Here is a 14,055-nt window from a genome sequence, read left to right on the forward strand (position 1 = left end):
AGAGACTGGAGGCACTCCGACCCCCCGCTGATCTCCTCTGATCACTGAGACTGGAAGCACTCCGACCCCCCCACCGATCTCCTCTGATCGCTGAGACTGGAAGCACTACGAACCCCCGGTGAAGGAGTGACTCAGCAGGTAAGCTCCCCCTACCAGTAGTGACTCAGCAGGTAAGCTCCCCCTGCCAGTAGTGACTCAGCAGGTAAGCTCCCCCTGCCAGTAGTGACTCAACAAATGAGCTCCCTCTGCTCCTCCGCCCAACAACTCAGCTTACCTCACCCTACCCGCTCCTAGCAATGACTTCGCTCATCCTGCCCTCTCCCAATAGTAAATTGGCAACCTGACAGCCTGACAGGGGGGGGGGGGGGGGGCAGAGGGGCAGAAGCCTGAGATTGGACCTGAAGGACTTTAATTGCCTTTTAGCGCGGTCCCTCCTAATATTTCCCATATAAATTCTTCCAGGATCCTGAAGGACGTTGGCACAATGGTAATCAGTACAGGACTGCCCAGGCGTCTATCTGGGGTAAACCACTAATGGCTATTTGGGGGGGGGGGGGGGAGGCTGCTAGCGCCCTCACAAACCCAGCCACCCCCCGACTCTAATCAAAGGAACGACAACTCTTACAGTCCAAGGAACTTACCTTTTTGCCCCCGGGGGAGGAGACATCTGGAGGAGGAGTGCTGGTGATGTTTAGGGGACTCGATCCACAGCTTGACGGGGAGGAACCCCTTATTCTGTACAGGATAAAAATTGAAAATGTTCAACACAAACCCAGAGGAGCTGCCTGAAGGCTGGGAGGTCACATGACACCCCCCCCCCCCACCCCCATTCAGTACAATATTAGAGCACAAGGAGATTTATCAAGCTAAAAACAAAATCTGACAAAATTCCCTTATGAAGCGGGTCTCCTTTCCCTGAGGAACATATCTGTGACCCCCGGGGGCCCGGGAAACCCAACCAATGTTTTTATGTCAGATCCACCACTGGAGAGGAGACGATTCTTACAGGAATTACGCACAATTCACTGGTTGGTTTTTAAATAGTTGCAGTACTACTTCAGAACAGCAGAGGGCAGGAATCTATGGATCAAACTTAGATCTTAGAGTCAGGCTGCATTCAAACCTGAGAGTCACTCGGTTTTTTAGCGCCTTGTCACGCTTTTTTTATTTTGAGCACCTTGTCACGCTTTATATTTTGAGCGCTTTGCCACGCTTTTTTATTTTGAGAGCTTTGCCATGCTTTTTATATTTTGAACGCCTTGTCACGCTTTTTATATTTTGAACGCCTTGTCACGCTTTTTATATTTTGAACGCCTTGTCACGCTTTTTATATTTTGAACGCCTTGTCACGCTTTTTATATTTTGAACGCCTTGTCACGCTTTTTATATTTTGAACGCCTTGTCACGCTTTTTTATTTAGAGCGTTTTGCCACGCTTTTTTATTTTGAACGCCTTGTCACGCTTTTTATTTTGAGCGCTTTGCCACGCTTTTTTATTTTGAGCGCCTTGTCACGTTTTTTTTTTTTTATTTTAAGCACCTTATCACGCTTTTTATTTTGAGCGCCTTGTCACGCTTTTTTATTTTGAGTGCCTTGTCACGCTTTTTTATTTTGAGTGCCTTGTCATGCTTTTTTTATATTGAGCGCCTTGTCACGCTTTTTTTTTTATTTTGAGTGCCTTGTCACGCTTTTTTATTTTGAGCGCCTTGTCAAGCTTTTTTATTTTTTAATTTTGTTGCGCATTTTTGAGCATTTGGTCACATTTTTTTTATTTATTTTTAAGCATTTGGCACGCTTTTTTAATGCTCTGGACTTTTTTAAAACATATATATATTATTTTTATTATTAGCCAATAGAGAAAAATACCATCTGCTTCATCATTTGTCGTCATGTTTTTTAGCTTTTTTATCCGCCGTTATTTACTTTTTTCGTTAGGGTTTCATGCCTGTAAATGGTCAGCCTTGCAATGCCTCATGGGATTTGTAGTTCCGCAACAGGTGGAGGGCCACAGTTTGAGCACCCATGCGGAAAACCGTTCTAAACACCCGTGGGTTGGGAAGGACTGGCGATTATGTGACACCACTGCCACAGTGGTCACATGACAGGAAGCTGGTCCTGTTGACTACCTATCTTTACTCCAGACTGAGCGGTCTGTGCTGGGAGCGCTCTCAGCGCATAAACAAAGGCAGCCCAGCCATGCATTTGTGCGGCGTGTGGGCGATACAGCCCACCTTTTTGCCACCACACGTGTCGGGCCGCCCTAAAGGGATTTAGGAGCATCTCTGGACAAAAGCACGCCCACACACTTTGGTTTGCTAATTTTTCAATATTGCGGTGTGAATATCGAAAACATTTTCTTATACAGTGTTGCCGCATCTCAGCTGAAACTAAAAATCAGGCTTGTAGTGAGTGTGCCTGCTAATTTGAACAGCTAGAGGGGGAGGTACATAGGTGGGCTCAGGGTGGGTGTCACCAGTGTGCTGATGGCCACTACTAGGAGGCAGGGCAATGCTAAAGAGCATGCCCATAGAACAGACAGGCTGAGCGGGGCACGGGGGGGGGGGGGGTAGTATATATCTGCACTACTTTATTCTGGCAGATGAAAACATCTGTTGACGTATTTGGCTGCAGCGTGCCGCTAAGTGGGAAGAAAACTCAGAACATCGTGACAATGACAAAGGACTATTCTTGTAAACTTCCATCACATTATAAATTCTGCACGCTGCCGCCATGAGTCACACAAACAGACAATAATGGATTTTACTTCTGATCGGGGTAATGGGGGGAGGGGGGACTGTGAGATCTCATTCAGGTCTATGTATATATTTACTATGGATAAACCACATTCTGTGACGGCCAATTTACCTGTGAATTTCTAAGGCTTCCTCGGCAATCATTCGACCTATCTTCCCGGCTCCGGCCCGGGTCCCTCCAGGGAGGCCAGGGACTGCCGGATGGGTCCTCTTTGTGCCACCTGCAAGAATAAAGAGAACCCGTCACTCACTCAACTTCATTATTCTATCCGTCTATGGCCAGACCCAAACATAGTCAGAGGACCGCACGATAAGATCTGTTCTTGGAGTTAAAGTGGTTGTAAACCCTTCCATATACCCAGTGAAGTGACCGGCCTCAGGTGATACACAGAGATAAAACAAATCATCCTACATAAGTTATACCTGTTTATCTACAGCGGTCTTTCCCCTACATCCATTCAAAGTGCAGAATTTACACAGGATCTCTCTGTTCTGATAAGCAGGAGGTGTAGAGCTAAAGATACATCAGTGAGGAGAGCTGATTGGAGGGGAGGGAAGGGAAAGGAAGGAGAGGGGAGGGGAGGGAAAGGAAGGGAAGGAGAGGGGAGGGGAGGGGAGGGAAAGGAAGGGAAGGAGAGGGGAGGGGAGGGAAAGGAAGGGAAGATGAGGGCAGGGGAGGGAAAGGAAGGGAAGATGAGGGCAGGGGAGGGCAGGGGAGGGGAGGGCAGGGGAGGGCAGGGGAGGGGAGGGGAGGGGAGGGCAGGGGAGGGGAGGGAAAGGGAGGGCAGGGCAGGGGAGGGAAAGGGAGGGCAGGGCAGGGGAGGGAAAGGGAGGGCAGGGGAGGGAAAGGGAGGGCAGGGGAGGGAAAGGGAGGGCAGGGGAGGGAAAGGAAGGGGAAGGGACACCCCCCTCTCCTTCATACAGCACACAGGAACAGAGCTAAAGGCTCTGTGCTGGAGCTCCCTCCTGTGTCAGCTTTATATCTCTTGGTGTCAGGAAAACTCGTCAGAAGTGACGCATACTGATAGCAGAGGAAGGAGGCAGCAGATGGAAATGACGGGTTGATTTACTAAAACTGCAGAATGCAAAATCTGGTGTAGCTGTGCATGGTAGCCAATCACACTGTAGCTGCTGACTTTTAATATAAAGACACTTAACTGGTCTGGAACCAGAGGGAGGAGGGGGCCGAACCTCTGAGGTACCTCACCGTGGTCTGATGGAAGTGGGGACAAGGTACCTGTCAAAAACAGGTACCCGCTCCCCCCCCTGATTGATTTCTGTGCGTAGCTGCACCAGAGAGTTTGCATTCTCCTGTTTTAGTAAATCAACCCCTCAGTGCTCTGCAATGAGACAAGTACACACTATACAGGGATATGCCTTGTTCATATTTCATGTCTGAGGTTTACAACCACTTTAGGCAAGCATTAGAACATGCAATTAGAATATGCCACAGGTTGAAGGAAAGAAAAATTGCTTGATTCCTCAATCAACCTGACAGCAGGAAGTTTTCCCCACTGTCAGAAAACAATGATCACTGCTGGCGGCTTTAGCTGCTGGCAGTAATTGCAGGAAAAAAACCCCAACAGGCTGGTTGTACAGAAGTCCCTGCAGAACCAGCTGATCTTTGATCAGACTATGGCCAACCTGCAAGTGGTACTAAACCTAAAAAAAAGTTTTTTACCTTAATGCATTGTTTGCATTAAAGTAAAAAAAAACATTTTCTGTTTCTCTATGCCCCATTTCCCCTGTGTGAAGAGAGAAGGGATCAGCGCTGTGCACGACTGCTTCTATTCTCCCCTTACTTCCTCTTTACACAACATTCGAGCAGCAGCAGGACCCATTGGCTCTCGCTGCTGTCAATCAGATGCAGTGGGGGCGGGCCTAAGTACTGCTGTGTAAGTCTATGGAGCACAGCTCCATGGACGCACAGGTCGGGAGTGCGCAGACCACGCTTCTCCCCATAGCCAGCGGCTGGCTATGATAGCCCTAAAAAGAAAAGGAGGAGCCAAGATCGCTGCCCGGGACCCCAGAAGAGGAGGATCCATACCACTCTGTGTGATGCCACTGCACAGAGCAGGTAAGTAGAACATGTTTATTTCATTTAAAAATATTTGACTTTAGTAACACTTTAAGCTTTAATGCATTCTCTAAATAAAGGTAAAAACAGCCCCATCCCGAAACATCCATCAATGCCATGGCACCGCTCCAGTGTCACCTCCCTCACTTCCTGCCTTCACAGGAGAAAGATCCTGTTGCCAATGGGTGGGGGGGGGGGGGGGGGTTGAGCGAAGTGTATGGACACACACAGCTTGGCACAGAACCCAAAATGCCTTCTAAGCACCCAGCTTTCTGAAGGAGGGAGGAGCCTACCGCAATTAAAAGGGGCTGCAAGAAGAGGAAAGCAATCTATGCATCATCAATGCACAGAGCAGGTAAAAAAATGTTTTTAATTTCAAACTTTTTTAAAATACAAATAATGCAGAAAGTGGTTTAAAATGTAAAATGATTTAGGGCCCATCTATGCAAGGGTGCTGCGTGACGCCACCCTGATTTCCAAAAGAAGTTCCTGCGCTACTTTTGGAGGCTTCGGGGACAACTTCAATAGACATCGGTGCATGAACCCGCACAGATTTCTTTTAAGTCGTCCCCGAAGTCAGACTGAAATGCGGCTTTACAATTGTGCGAGTTCAGGTAACGTCGCACAATTTTAAAGCCATGTTCAGTGTGAACGAAGGCTTAGTCCTATCCCCCAAAGGCTGTACAGTAAACAGCCAATGAAGCTGGGGTGCAGCCATTGTATCTACAAGTCGCTGCTTTGCGACTCCTGGTGCCCGATTTATTAGGCTCTGCCAGCACTCCAAGTGCTTAGCCCCAGCCTAGGACACGAGACTGTTGGGGGGCCACACGTTGGGCACCACGATCATTGTTACTAGGAGACCAGGGGAAAAAAATCTAATAATCACGTTTCTGTATATGAAGAAATAAATTACAACTACCTTCTCCTGATTGTAATACGTTGTCCATACTGGGAGGAGACGCAGACAAGTGAGAGAAGGAAGGATCGCCACTGTCTAGAATGTTTGTCCTGGAGGAAAAAAAAAAAAAATAATCAAGAGATGCATAGAAGACCTGAGTTGCCAGCAGCAGCAATATACTCTCCTGTGTTGGAAGGAACATAGTTCAGGGGTCAATAGTAAGTAACAGGGTACAGTAAGTAGCACGGCCGAGTACAGAGGTCAGTGGCAAGGCCGAGTACAGAGGTCAGTGGCAAGGCCGAGTACAGAGGTCAGTGGCAAGGCCGAGTACAGAGGTCAGTGGCAAGGCCGAGTACAGAGGTCAGTGGCAAGGCCGAGTACAGAGGTCAGTGGCAAGGCCGAGTACAGAGGTCAGTGGCAAGGCCGAGTACAGAGGTCAGTGGCAAGGCCGAGTACAGAGGTCAGTAGCAAGGCCGAGTACAGAGGTCAGTAGCAAGGCCGAGTACAGAGGTCAGTAGCAAAGCCGAGTACAGAGGTCGGTTGTAAGTAACACAGAATTCAGGGGTCATTGGAAGGAAAACAGTAGTCAGTAGTAACACAGAATTTAGAGGTCAGTAGTAATGCAGACTCCAGAGGTCGACGTCCCTAAGAACACTGAGCGGTCAGTAGTAATACAGAATTCAGAGGTCTGTAGTATGTAATAAAGACTGCAGGGGTCAGGAGTAATGCTTCCCATACACTAGCCTGAAAAAAATCTTTCAAAAAGCTGTCATTTCTACAGTTCGTTCATTTTTCGTCCAGTTAATGGGCAAAAATCAAAAACCAATTGCAATGTTTTTGACAAAAAGAAATCTTTGGAAACCAGGGGAAAAAGTTTGGAAAACTTCTGCCGAATGGTTGATAAATTGAAAGGTTAATGTGCTTCTTGCCCGTTAAAAATTGAACGGTTGGTACTGCGCATATTTAACCAAGAGCAAAAAGCAAAAACGAGAAATGAATTAATTTATGTCAAGTGAACGATTTACTGTTCAAAATTCAGTCAAAACATGATGGTAATATTGTTTGCTCTCACGTGTGTTCGTTTTTCAAAAACACATTTGAACGATTTTTCAACTGGTGTATGGCGTGCATAAGTAACGCACATCTCTCTCCCTATATTGAAAGAGGGAAGTCCTGATTGCCACACTCCAGACAGACCTGATGGTCTTGCACAGGGGTCTTCTAACTATGGCCCTCCTGTGTTCAGGAACTACAATTCCCATCATGCCTGGTCATGTCTGTGAATGTCGGAGTTTTACAATGCCTCATGGGATGTGTAGTTCCGCAACAGCTGGAGGGCCGTAGTTTGAGGATCCCTGGTCTTGCAGGTAAAGGCAGCCTCAGCCTAGCTCTGTCCAGACCCCCCCACCATGTTTTGCCTTGGGGCTTAGACATGGATTTCCATGACTAAGCCCTGGACGAAACGCGCTGGAGGGAGCGTGGGCCGGACAGAGCTAGGCTAAGGCTGCTTTCATCTCCATGACCATCAGATCTTTTCTGAGTACAGTAATCAGGACTTCCCTCTTTCAATATACGTAGAACCGGAATGAGCTCTTACCCCCGAGCCAGCATCCACAGCGCAAGTCCACTGGACTTGGATACAGGGGCTTGAGCGGCAATCCAAAACTTTTCATTCTGGTTCTCACATCTCCCTCCCCCACAAGAAAAAATACCCCCTCTTCCATCACAAATATCTACCCTCCCTCTGTAAAACTCACTCCCCCTGACTTCAGATGCAGTAGCTCGTGGCAGAGTAAGGGAAGTCCTCCTAGGTCTCTCAATGACTGCATCACATGACATGTCAGAGTCGAGGAGAAGCCTAGGACTTCCCACAGTTCTGCATGTGACTCAAGAGACCACTCAGGCTCACTGAAGGGGGTGCCATTCCTATACATCCACCTCTGGGAGTGCTGGGAGGGAGCAAGCCCGTCCTGGGCTTAGCAGATAGCTTAGTATGGAGGAAGATGTCCCTGTGACCGCACATCTATAGCATCCCAAGGTATGGTGGTAAGTGGCAACGAATGCCTGGGGGCGTGGCCTGGCCGGAGTCCAGGCTGAGGTTGCCACTTCCCACCATGCCTTGCGATGCTATGAATGTGCGGTCACAGGGACATCTTCCTCCATCCTCAGTTCTGCATGCCACTCAGATCTGAGGTCAGAGGTGGCATGGAGGGGTCAGGAGCTGGCACAGACACCAACGCAGGTAGATCATTTGAAATCTGAAATTCGGCTCGGTCCAAAACTTACGAAACAACAGTATTGGTGGAGACGATATATTCTACTTCTTTGGTCCACAGGTTCATGAAACTGAACCAGCGACTTTTCAGGGTGATGAAGGAACCATCTTTGATTTTAAACTTGTAACAGTTTGTGGTGATTTTTTCTCTGGTCTGTAACACTAGAAGAGACACAAAATACAGAATTAAATTAAAAACATATTCATCATGAAGCCTGCTAGCAGCAGAAATACAGAAAGCAGATTCCTCTGGAAATAAGAATACATTTACTGCCAACGCCAAGCTAAAAAGTACCTTGTCTATGGCACTCGGCGAGGTTCCCAATGTCGTCCTGGTGGAAATACTCGTAACACGACGTCCCTAATAATTCCTGCGGTAAGTACCCTAAAATGGCGGTTGCCCTGGTAAAAAAAAATAAAGAATATATATATTTAAAGTAAACCAGTCAGTTTTTATTTTTTTATTACACAGATACTGCCAGTGATTAATGTATTGGTTTGATATTCATCCTGTTTCTCACAATCCCTCATCCTGTGTGTATAACAGTCCATGGTGTGCGCAGCACATGGTACACAACCTGCCAAGGCTTTCCCCACTTAATGACCAGGCCATTTTTTGCGATTCAGCACTGCGTTTCTTTAACGGAAAATTGCAGTTGTGCGACGCTGTACCCAAATAAAATGGATGTCCTTTTTTTCCCCCACAAATAGAGCTTTCTTTTGGTGGTATTTGATCACCTGTGTGATTTTTATTTTTTGTGCTATAAACAAAAAAAAAAAGACCGACAATTCTGAAAACAAAACAATCATGAAGTGGAACGAAATTGATTGGATATTTCAAACTTTAACAAATAAAAAACTGAAAAATTGGGCGTGCGAAATTATTCATCCCCCTTAAGTTAATACTTTGTAGCGCCACCTTTTGCTGCGATTACAGCTGTAAGTCGCTTGGGGTATATCTCTATCAGTTTTGCACATCGAGAGACTGAAATTTTTGCCCATTCCTCCTTGCAAAACAGCTCGAGCTCAGTGAGGTTGGATGGAGAGCGTTTGTGAACAGCAGTTTTCAGTTCTTTCCACAGATTCTCGATTGGATTCAGGTCTGGACTTTGACTTGGCCATTCTAACACCTGGATATGTTTATTTGTGAACCATTCCATTGTAGATTTTGCTTTATGTTTTGGATCATTGTCTTGTTGGAAGACAAATCTTCGTCCCAGTCTCAGGTCTTTTGCAGACTCCATCAGGTTTTCTTCCAGAATGGTCCTGTATTTGGCTCCATCCATCTTCCCATCAATTTTAACCATCTTCCCTGTCCCTGCTGAAGAAAAGCAGGCCCAAACCATGATGCTGCCACCACCATGTTTGACAGTGGGGATGGTGTGTTCAGGGTGATGAGCTGTGTTGCTTTTACGCCAAACAAAGTTTTGCATTGTTGCCAAAAAGTTTGATTTTGGTTTCATCTGACCAGAGCACCTTCTTCCACATGTTTGGTGTCTCCCAGGTGGCTTTTGGCAAACTTTAAACAACACTTTTTATGGATATCTTTAAGAAATGGCTTTCTTCTTGCCACTCTTCCATAAAGGGCAGATTTGTGCAGTATACGACTGATTGTTGTCCTATGGACAGAGTCTCCCACCTCAGCTGTAGATCTCTGCAGTTCATCCAGAGTGATCATGGGCCTCTTGGCTGCATCTCTGATCAGTCTTCTCCTTGTATGAGCTGAAAGTTTAGAGGGACGGCCAGGTCTTCGTAGATTTGCAGTGGTCTGATACTCCTTCCATTTCAATATTATCGCTTGCACAGTGCTCCTTGGGATGTTTAAAGCTTGGGAAATCTTTTTGTATCCAAATCCGGCTTTAAACTTCTCCACAACAGTATCTCAGACCTGCCTGGTGTGTTCCTTGTTCTTCATGATGCTCTCTGCGCTTTAAACAGACCTCTGAGACTATCACAGTGCAGGTGAATTTATACGGAGACTTGATTACACACAGGTGGATTCTATTTATCATCATTAGTCATTTAGGTCAACATTGGATCATTCAGAGATTCTCACTGAACTTCTGGAGAGAGTTTGCTGCACTGAAAGTAAAGGGGCTGAATAATTTTGCACGCCCAATTTTTCAGTTTTTTATTTGTTAACAAAGTTTGAAATATCCAATAAATTTCGCTCCACTTCATGATTGTGTCCCACTTGTTGATTCTTCACAAAAAATTACAGTTTTATATCTTTATGTTTGAAGCCTGAAATGTGGCAAAAGGTCGCAAAGTTCAAGGGGGCCGAATACTTTCGCAAGGCACTGTATATTTTTCACATTCTGCTATATAACATTCTCAAAAGAAAAATTAAATATCAAAATTTTTCATCCTTTTAGGCCAATTTGTATTCTCATACATTTTTTTTTTTTACTAAAAATAAATCGCAATAAGCGTATTTTGATTGGTTTGCACAACATTTATCGCGTCTACAAACTAGGGGAAAGATTTATGTCATTTTAATTTTTTTACTAGTAATGGCGGCGCAAAGCCATGTTTAGCGGGACTACGACATTGTGGCGGACAGATTGGACCCCTAACTGACATTTTTGACACTTTTGGGGGGACCAGTGACATTACTACATTAATCAGTGCTAAAAATATGCATTGTTACTGTAATAATAACACTGGCAGGGAAGGGGTTAACACAGTGGGTGATCAAGGGGTTAAATGTTAGCCTAGGGGAGTGATTCTAACTGTATGGGGACAGGGCTTTTGAAATGATCATAGAGACATGTGATCCTATATAGAAGGATCACAGGCGCTCTGATCATTCCAGAGAGAAGGACAGTCGGCTGCGTTTACAACATCTGACTGTTCTTCTCTCTCAGCGGGGAGCGATCGCGGGTGTAAGGGCGGCAATCGTCAACAAACCTACTGAGTGATCAAAGGGTTAAATGTGAGCCTAGAGGAGTGTTTACTGTGGGGGGCGTGGCTTGTGAAATGACCACAGAGACATGTGATCCTATATAGAAGGATCACAGGCACTCTGATCATTTCAAAGAGAAGAACGGTCGGCTGCGTTTACAACAGTTGCCCGTTCTTCTCTCAGCGGGGAGCGATCGTGGCCGCTGGCCCCGTGCATCCACACTGCCTAGTGGGGGCGGGGGCGCACGGCTGCCAGCACCAGGTGCGCGACCTTCGGTTCGTGCAGGAGGGGCTGCCTGCTACAGTAAAACCTCGGCAGGCGGTCTGTAACGCGTTATTGAGCTGCACATCTTAGTCGGTATGATATACTCGATTTTGATCCTTTCCAGATATTTTCAAGAACAAATTTTCTTATTTGCTACCTATTTTTGAACGACATGGTATTCATTATATTACATTATATCTATAATATAACTTTATAATGTTACTTTCTTATTGTTGCATCTAAACCTCCTTGTATAACTTGTTAAAACTCAAAACAAATTTGACAAGGAAAAAACAGACGAACGGCCCGTATGTGTGAAAGGGGCGTAAATAAAAACACAGAGAAATAGTCCAACGAAAAATTCTTCTATAAATTGCTCCAAACTCTTCCAAAAAAAGTGCTGAAGTGCTTCAAGAAACATGCTGTGCAGGGTGTCACACTCCCCTCTTGTATCCCCACTCACCAGAAACCACTTAAAGTGGTTTCAAAAGCAGAACATTTTTAGCTTAATGAATTCCCTGTATTATGGTAAACAATGTTCATGTGGAAGTATTGTCCCTTTTACCCTCCCTCTATAAACTTACCCGAGTCCTATCCCAATCCAGAGCTGTGCCCCACTGCAGTGGCGCTGCTCTCCGTCTCTCTCCTCATAGGACAGAGGTGCAGCACTGGGAGCCATTGGCTTCTGCTGCTGTCAATCAAATACAGCTAGAAGCAGGGGGCGGGGCAGAGAATGTTTTTTTTTTCCTCTCTTATTCCTTTTTCATTTTTCTGTTTTCCTTACTTTACTTGCTCCTCTTTTTCGATTCTTTTACTCTTCCCATGTGGTTCAGGTAGCAACATTTATACCTATGCTTTCTATACTTGTAACCAGGGGCAAACTGAGAACCCTCAGGGCCCCCGGGCAAAATAAATCAAGGGCCCCCTTCTAGGCCCCACCCATGTTCGCCTCCAGTCACACCCTAGCCCCGCATCTAGAAGGGGGACCACATATTGGGAGTAGTAGTGAATGTTCAGCTCTGGGGGGAGAGACGTCAACTCTGTGACGAAATGCGTTGGGTGGGACCAGACGTGACGTAACCACGCTGGCTCCCCAAGCAGGTTAGTAGAACATGTGTTTTATTTAAAAAAAAAAAAAAAAAACAGCCAATACAAACGCTTAAAAAATGTTTCCATGTTGATTTTTAATAGAGACCACAGATATCAGATAAGCATCTTACCTTTGATCTACAAATACAAATTTCCCGTCTATGGCGTGCCGTGAGACGTACTCTGTGGATTTGACCCTGATCTCCCCGTTGGCGGGCTGCGGTACTATGTGCGGGTGTAAGCGACCAATGGCGACAAGGCAGCTAAGGTTACAGCCCTCGCTATCTGGCTCGTTATCATCGTCCAGCCCCATCTTCGTAGGCGGCCAGCTCTTCAGATATCCAGTGCTGTGTATAGTGCAAAAACTTTTCCTGTCCCCTGCAAAGACAAAAATCGGCTTTCAGTATCGAAATCCTATTTCTTTCTCTCGCTATAGCCTGGCTCGCAGGTACTTGACAAACCTTTCTTTTTCGAACAATTGGATGGGAAATCTTTGTCTTCTACTTTGACAGAAGGTCGATTGCATTTCATTCTGCAGAAAAACGATCGCCGGGCCCCGGAACACAGTCGCGATGGTCCTGGGGTGATATCTGTCTTGACGGGGAGCCCCGCTGTGAAGAATCAGGCACAGGATATAAAAATACATTCTTGGGAAGGTCTTAAGAGCTTTAACAATCATTAGGTTGAGAGAAGAACATGGGGGGATGAGGAGGTTCTATAGCACAGGTGTCAAACACAAGGCCCGCGGGCCGAATGCGGCCCCCCAGGCCATTTCATGTGGCCCTTGCACCTCTCCTGGAACTGCGGCACCCCCCTGGTCTCTGTCCCCACCTTGTCTCTGTAGTCGGCAGCAGTGAGGACAGAACTCTTTGCCAGATCCTGTACTCCTCTGTGCAGCTGCAGAAAGGCTCATCTTTGCCCACCCCCCCTTTTCAGAAGTCTGCAGCAGAGAGGAGAGCAGAACTCCTCCTGCAGATCCTGCACCTCCCTGTGCAGCCACAACACCACCTTGCTTTTGCCTCCCCTGGTCTTAGCATTCAGCAGACTCTGGAAGCTGACTCCAGCCCTCTGGTTCTCCTCCAGACCCTGCACTTCTTCCCATATCCACCCGCATCTTCTTCCTGGCAGCAGCACAAGGTAAGGGGGTGCATTGTGATGTAAGGAAGGGTGGGTGACTATTGACTTCTGACGGTGGGGGGCTCTGGGTTCTTGACATCTCATGTAAGGGGGCGTGGGGTGCTCTGGACATCTAATCTTACAGATATAACCGGCCCTTTGAGGCCAACCATAATGCTGATGCGGTCAGCAATGAATATGAGTTTGACACCCCTGCTCTACAGTGTTAGTTCACCTTTTTATTATTTCTGAAAAAGGTGAACTAACCTTTTAAAAACAAACAGGACTGCGGACGAATCCATAAATTATCCTGAGGAGTTCGTTCTAGAGATCGACCGATTATCGCCAAAGCCAATATATCGAGGGCCGATATGCATTCTCCCCGATATATCGGAATCAGCCACCAAGGTTTCTGATATTGCCGATATTTCGGGAAAGTGCTTGTACCGGAGGGATCCCTGCAGCTAGAGGCATCACCCTGGTACCGTCGTCTATAGCCGATGGTCGGCTGTCTTGTAATGACAACCGATGCAGCTGAGAAGCCGCTTGGCTGTCATTACAAGGAGCGGGAGGGGACGTCTCTCCCCTCCCGCCACCTTCCGCGGCTTTCCCGGGTCTCCCGTCCCAACGGGAGACCCGGGTAACCAGCCTGCACAGCCGCTGAAGACCCTATCAAAGC

General features: G+C 46.6%; 1 protein-coding gene and 1 long non-coding RNA gene across 2 annotated transcripts in view; both read right to left on the minus strand.

Moving 5' to 3' along the window:
• Positions 1–14,055, minus strand: part of LOC309565378 — a 724,777-nt gene that overhangs the window by 43,504 nt on the left and 667,218 nt on the right. The window lies entirely within an intron of this gene.
• BMAL1 (basic helix-loop-helix ARNT like 1) overlaps positions 1–14,055 on the minus strand; it is a 146,241-nt gene that overhangs the window by 11,072 nt on the left and 121,114 nt on the right. The window contains exons 11-17 of the mRNA XM_082270283.1: positions 12,722–12,871; positions 12,392–12,638; positions 8,298–8,404; positions 8,014–8,164; positions 5,749–5,837; positions 2,865–2,973; positions 642–735 (exon numbers count right to left, since the gene is read on the minus strand). Of these exons, the coding sequence (XP_082126409.1) occupies positions 642–735; positions 2,865–2,973; positions 5,749–5,837; positions 8,014–8,164; positions 8,298–8,404; positions 12,392–12,638; positions 12,722–12,871 (947 nt within the window). The remainder of the gene's footprint in view (positions 1–641; positions 736–2,864; positions 2,974–5,748; positions 5,838–8,013; positions 8,165–8,297; positions 8,405–12,391; positions 12,639–12,721; positions 12,872–14,055) is intronic.

Source organism: Pelophylax lessonae (genome assembly GCF_965119305.1).
Source record: "Pelophylax lessonae genome assembly, chromosome: 10".
NCBI classification, from domain to species: Eukaryota; Metazoa; Chordata; class Amphibia; order Anura; family Ranidae; genus Pelophylax; species Pelophylax lessonae.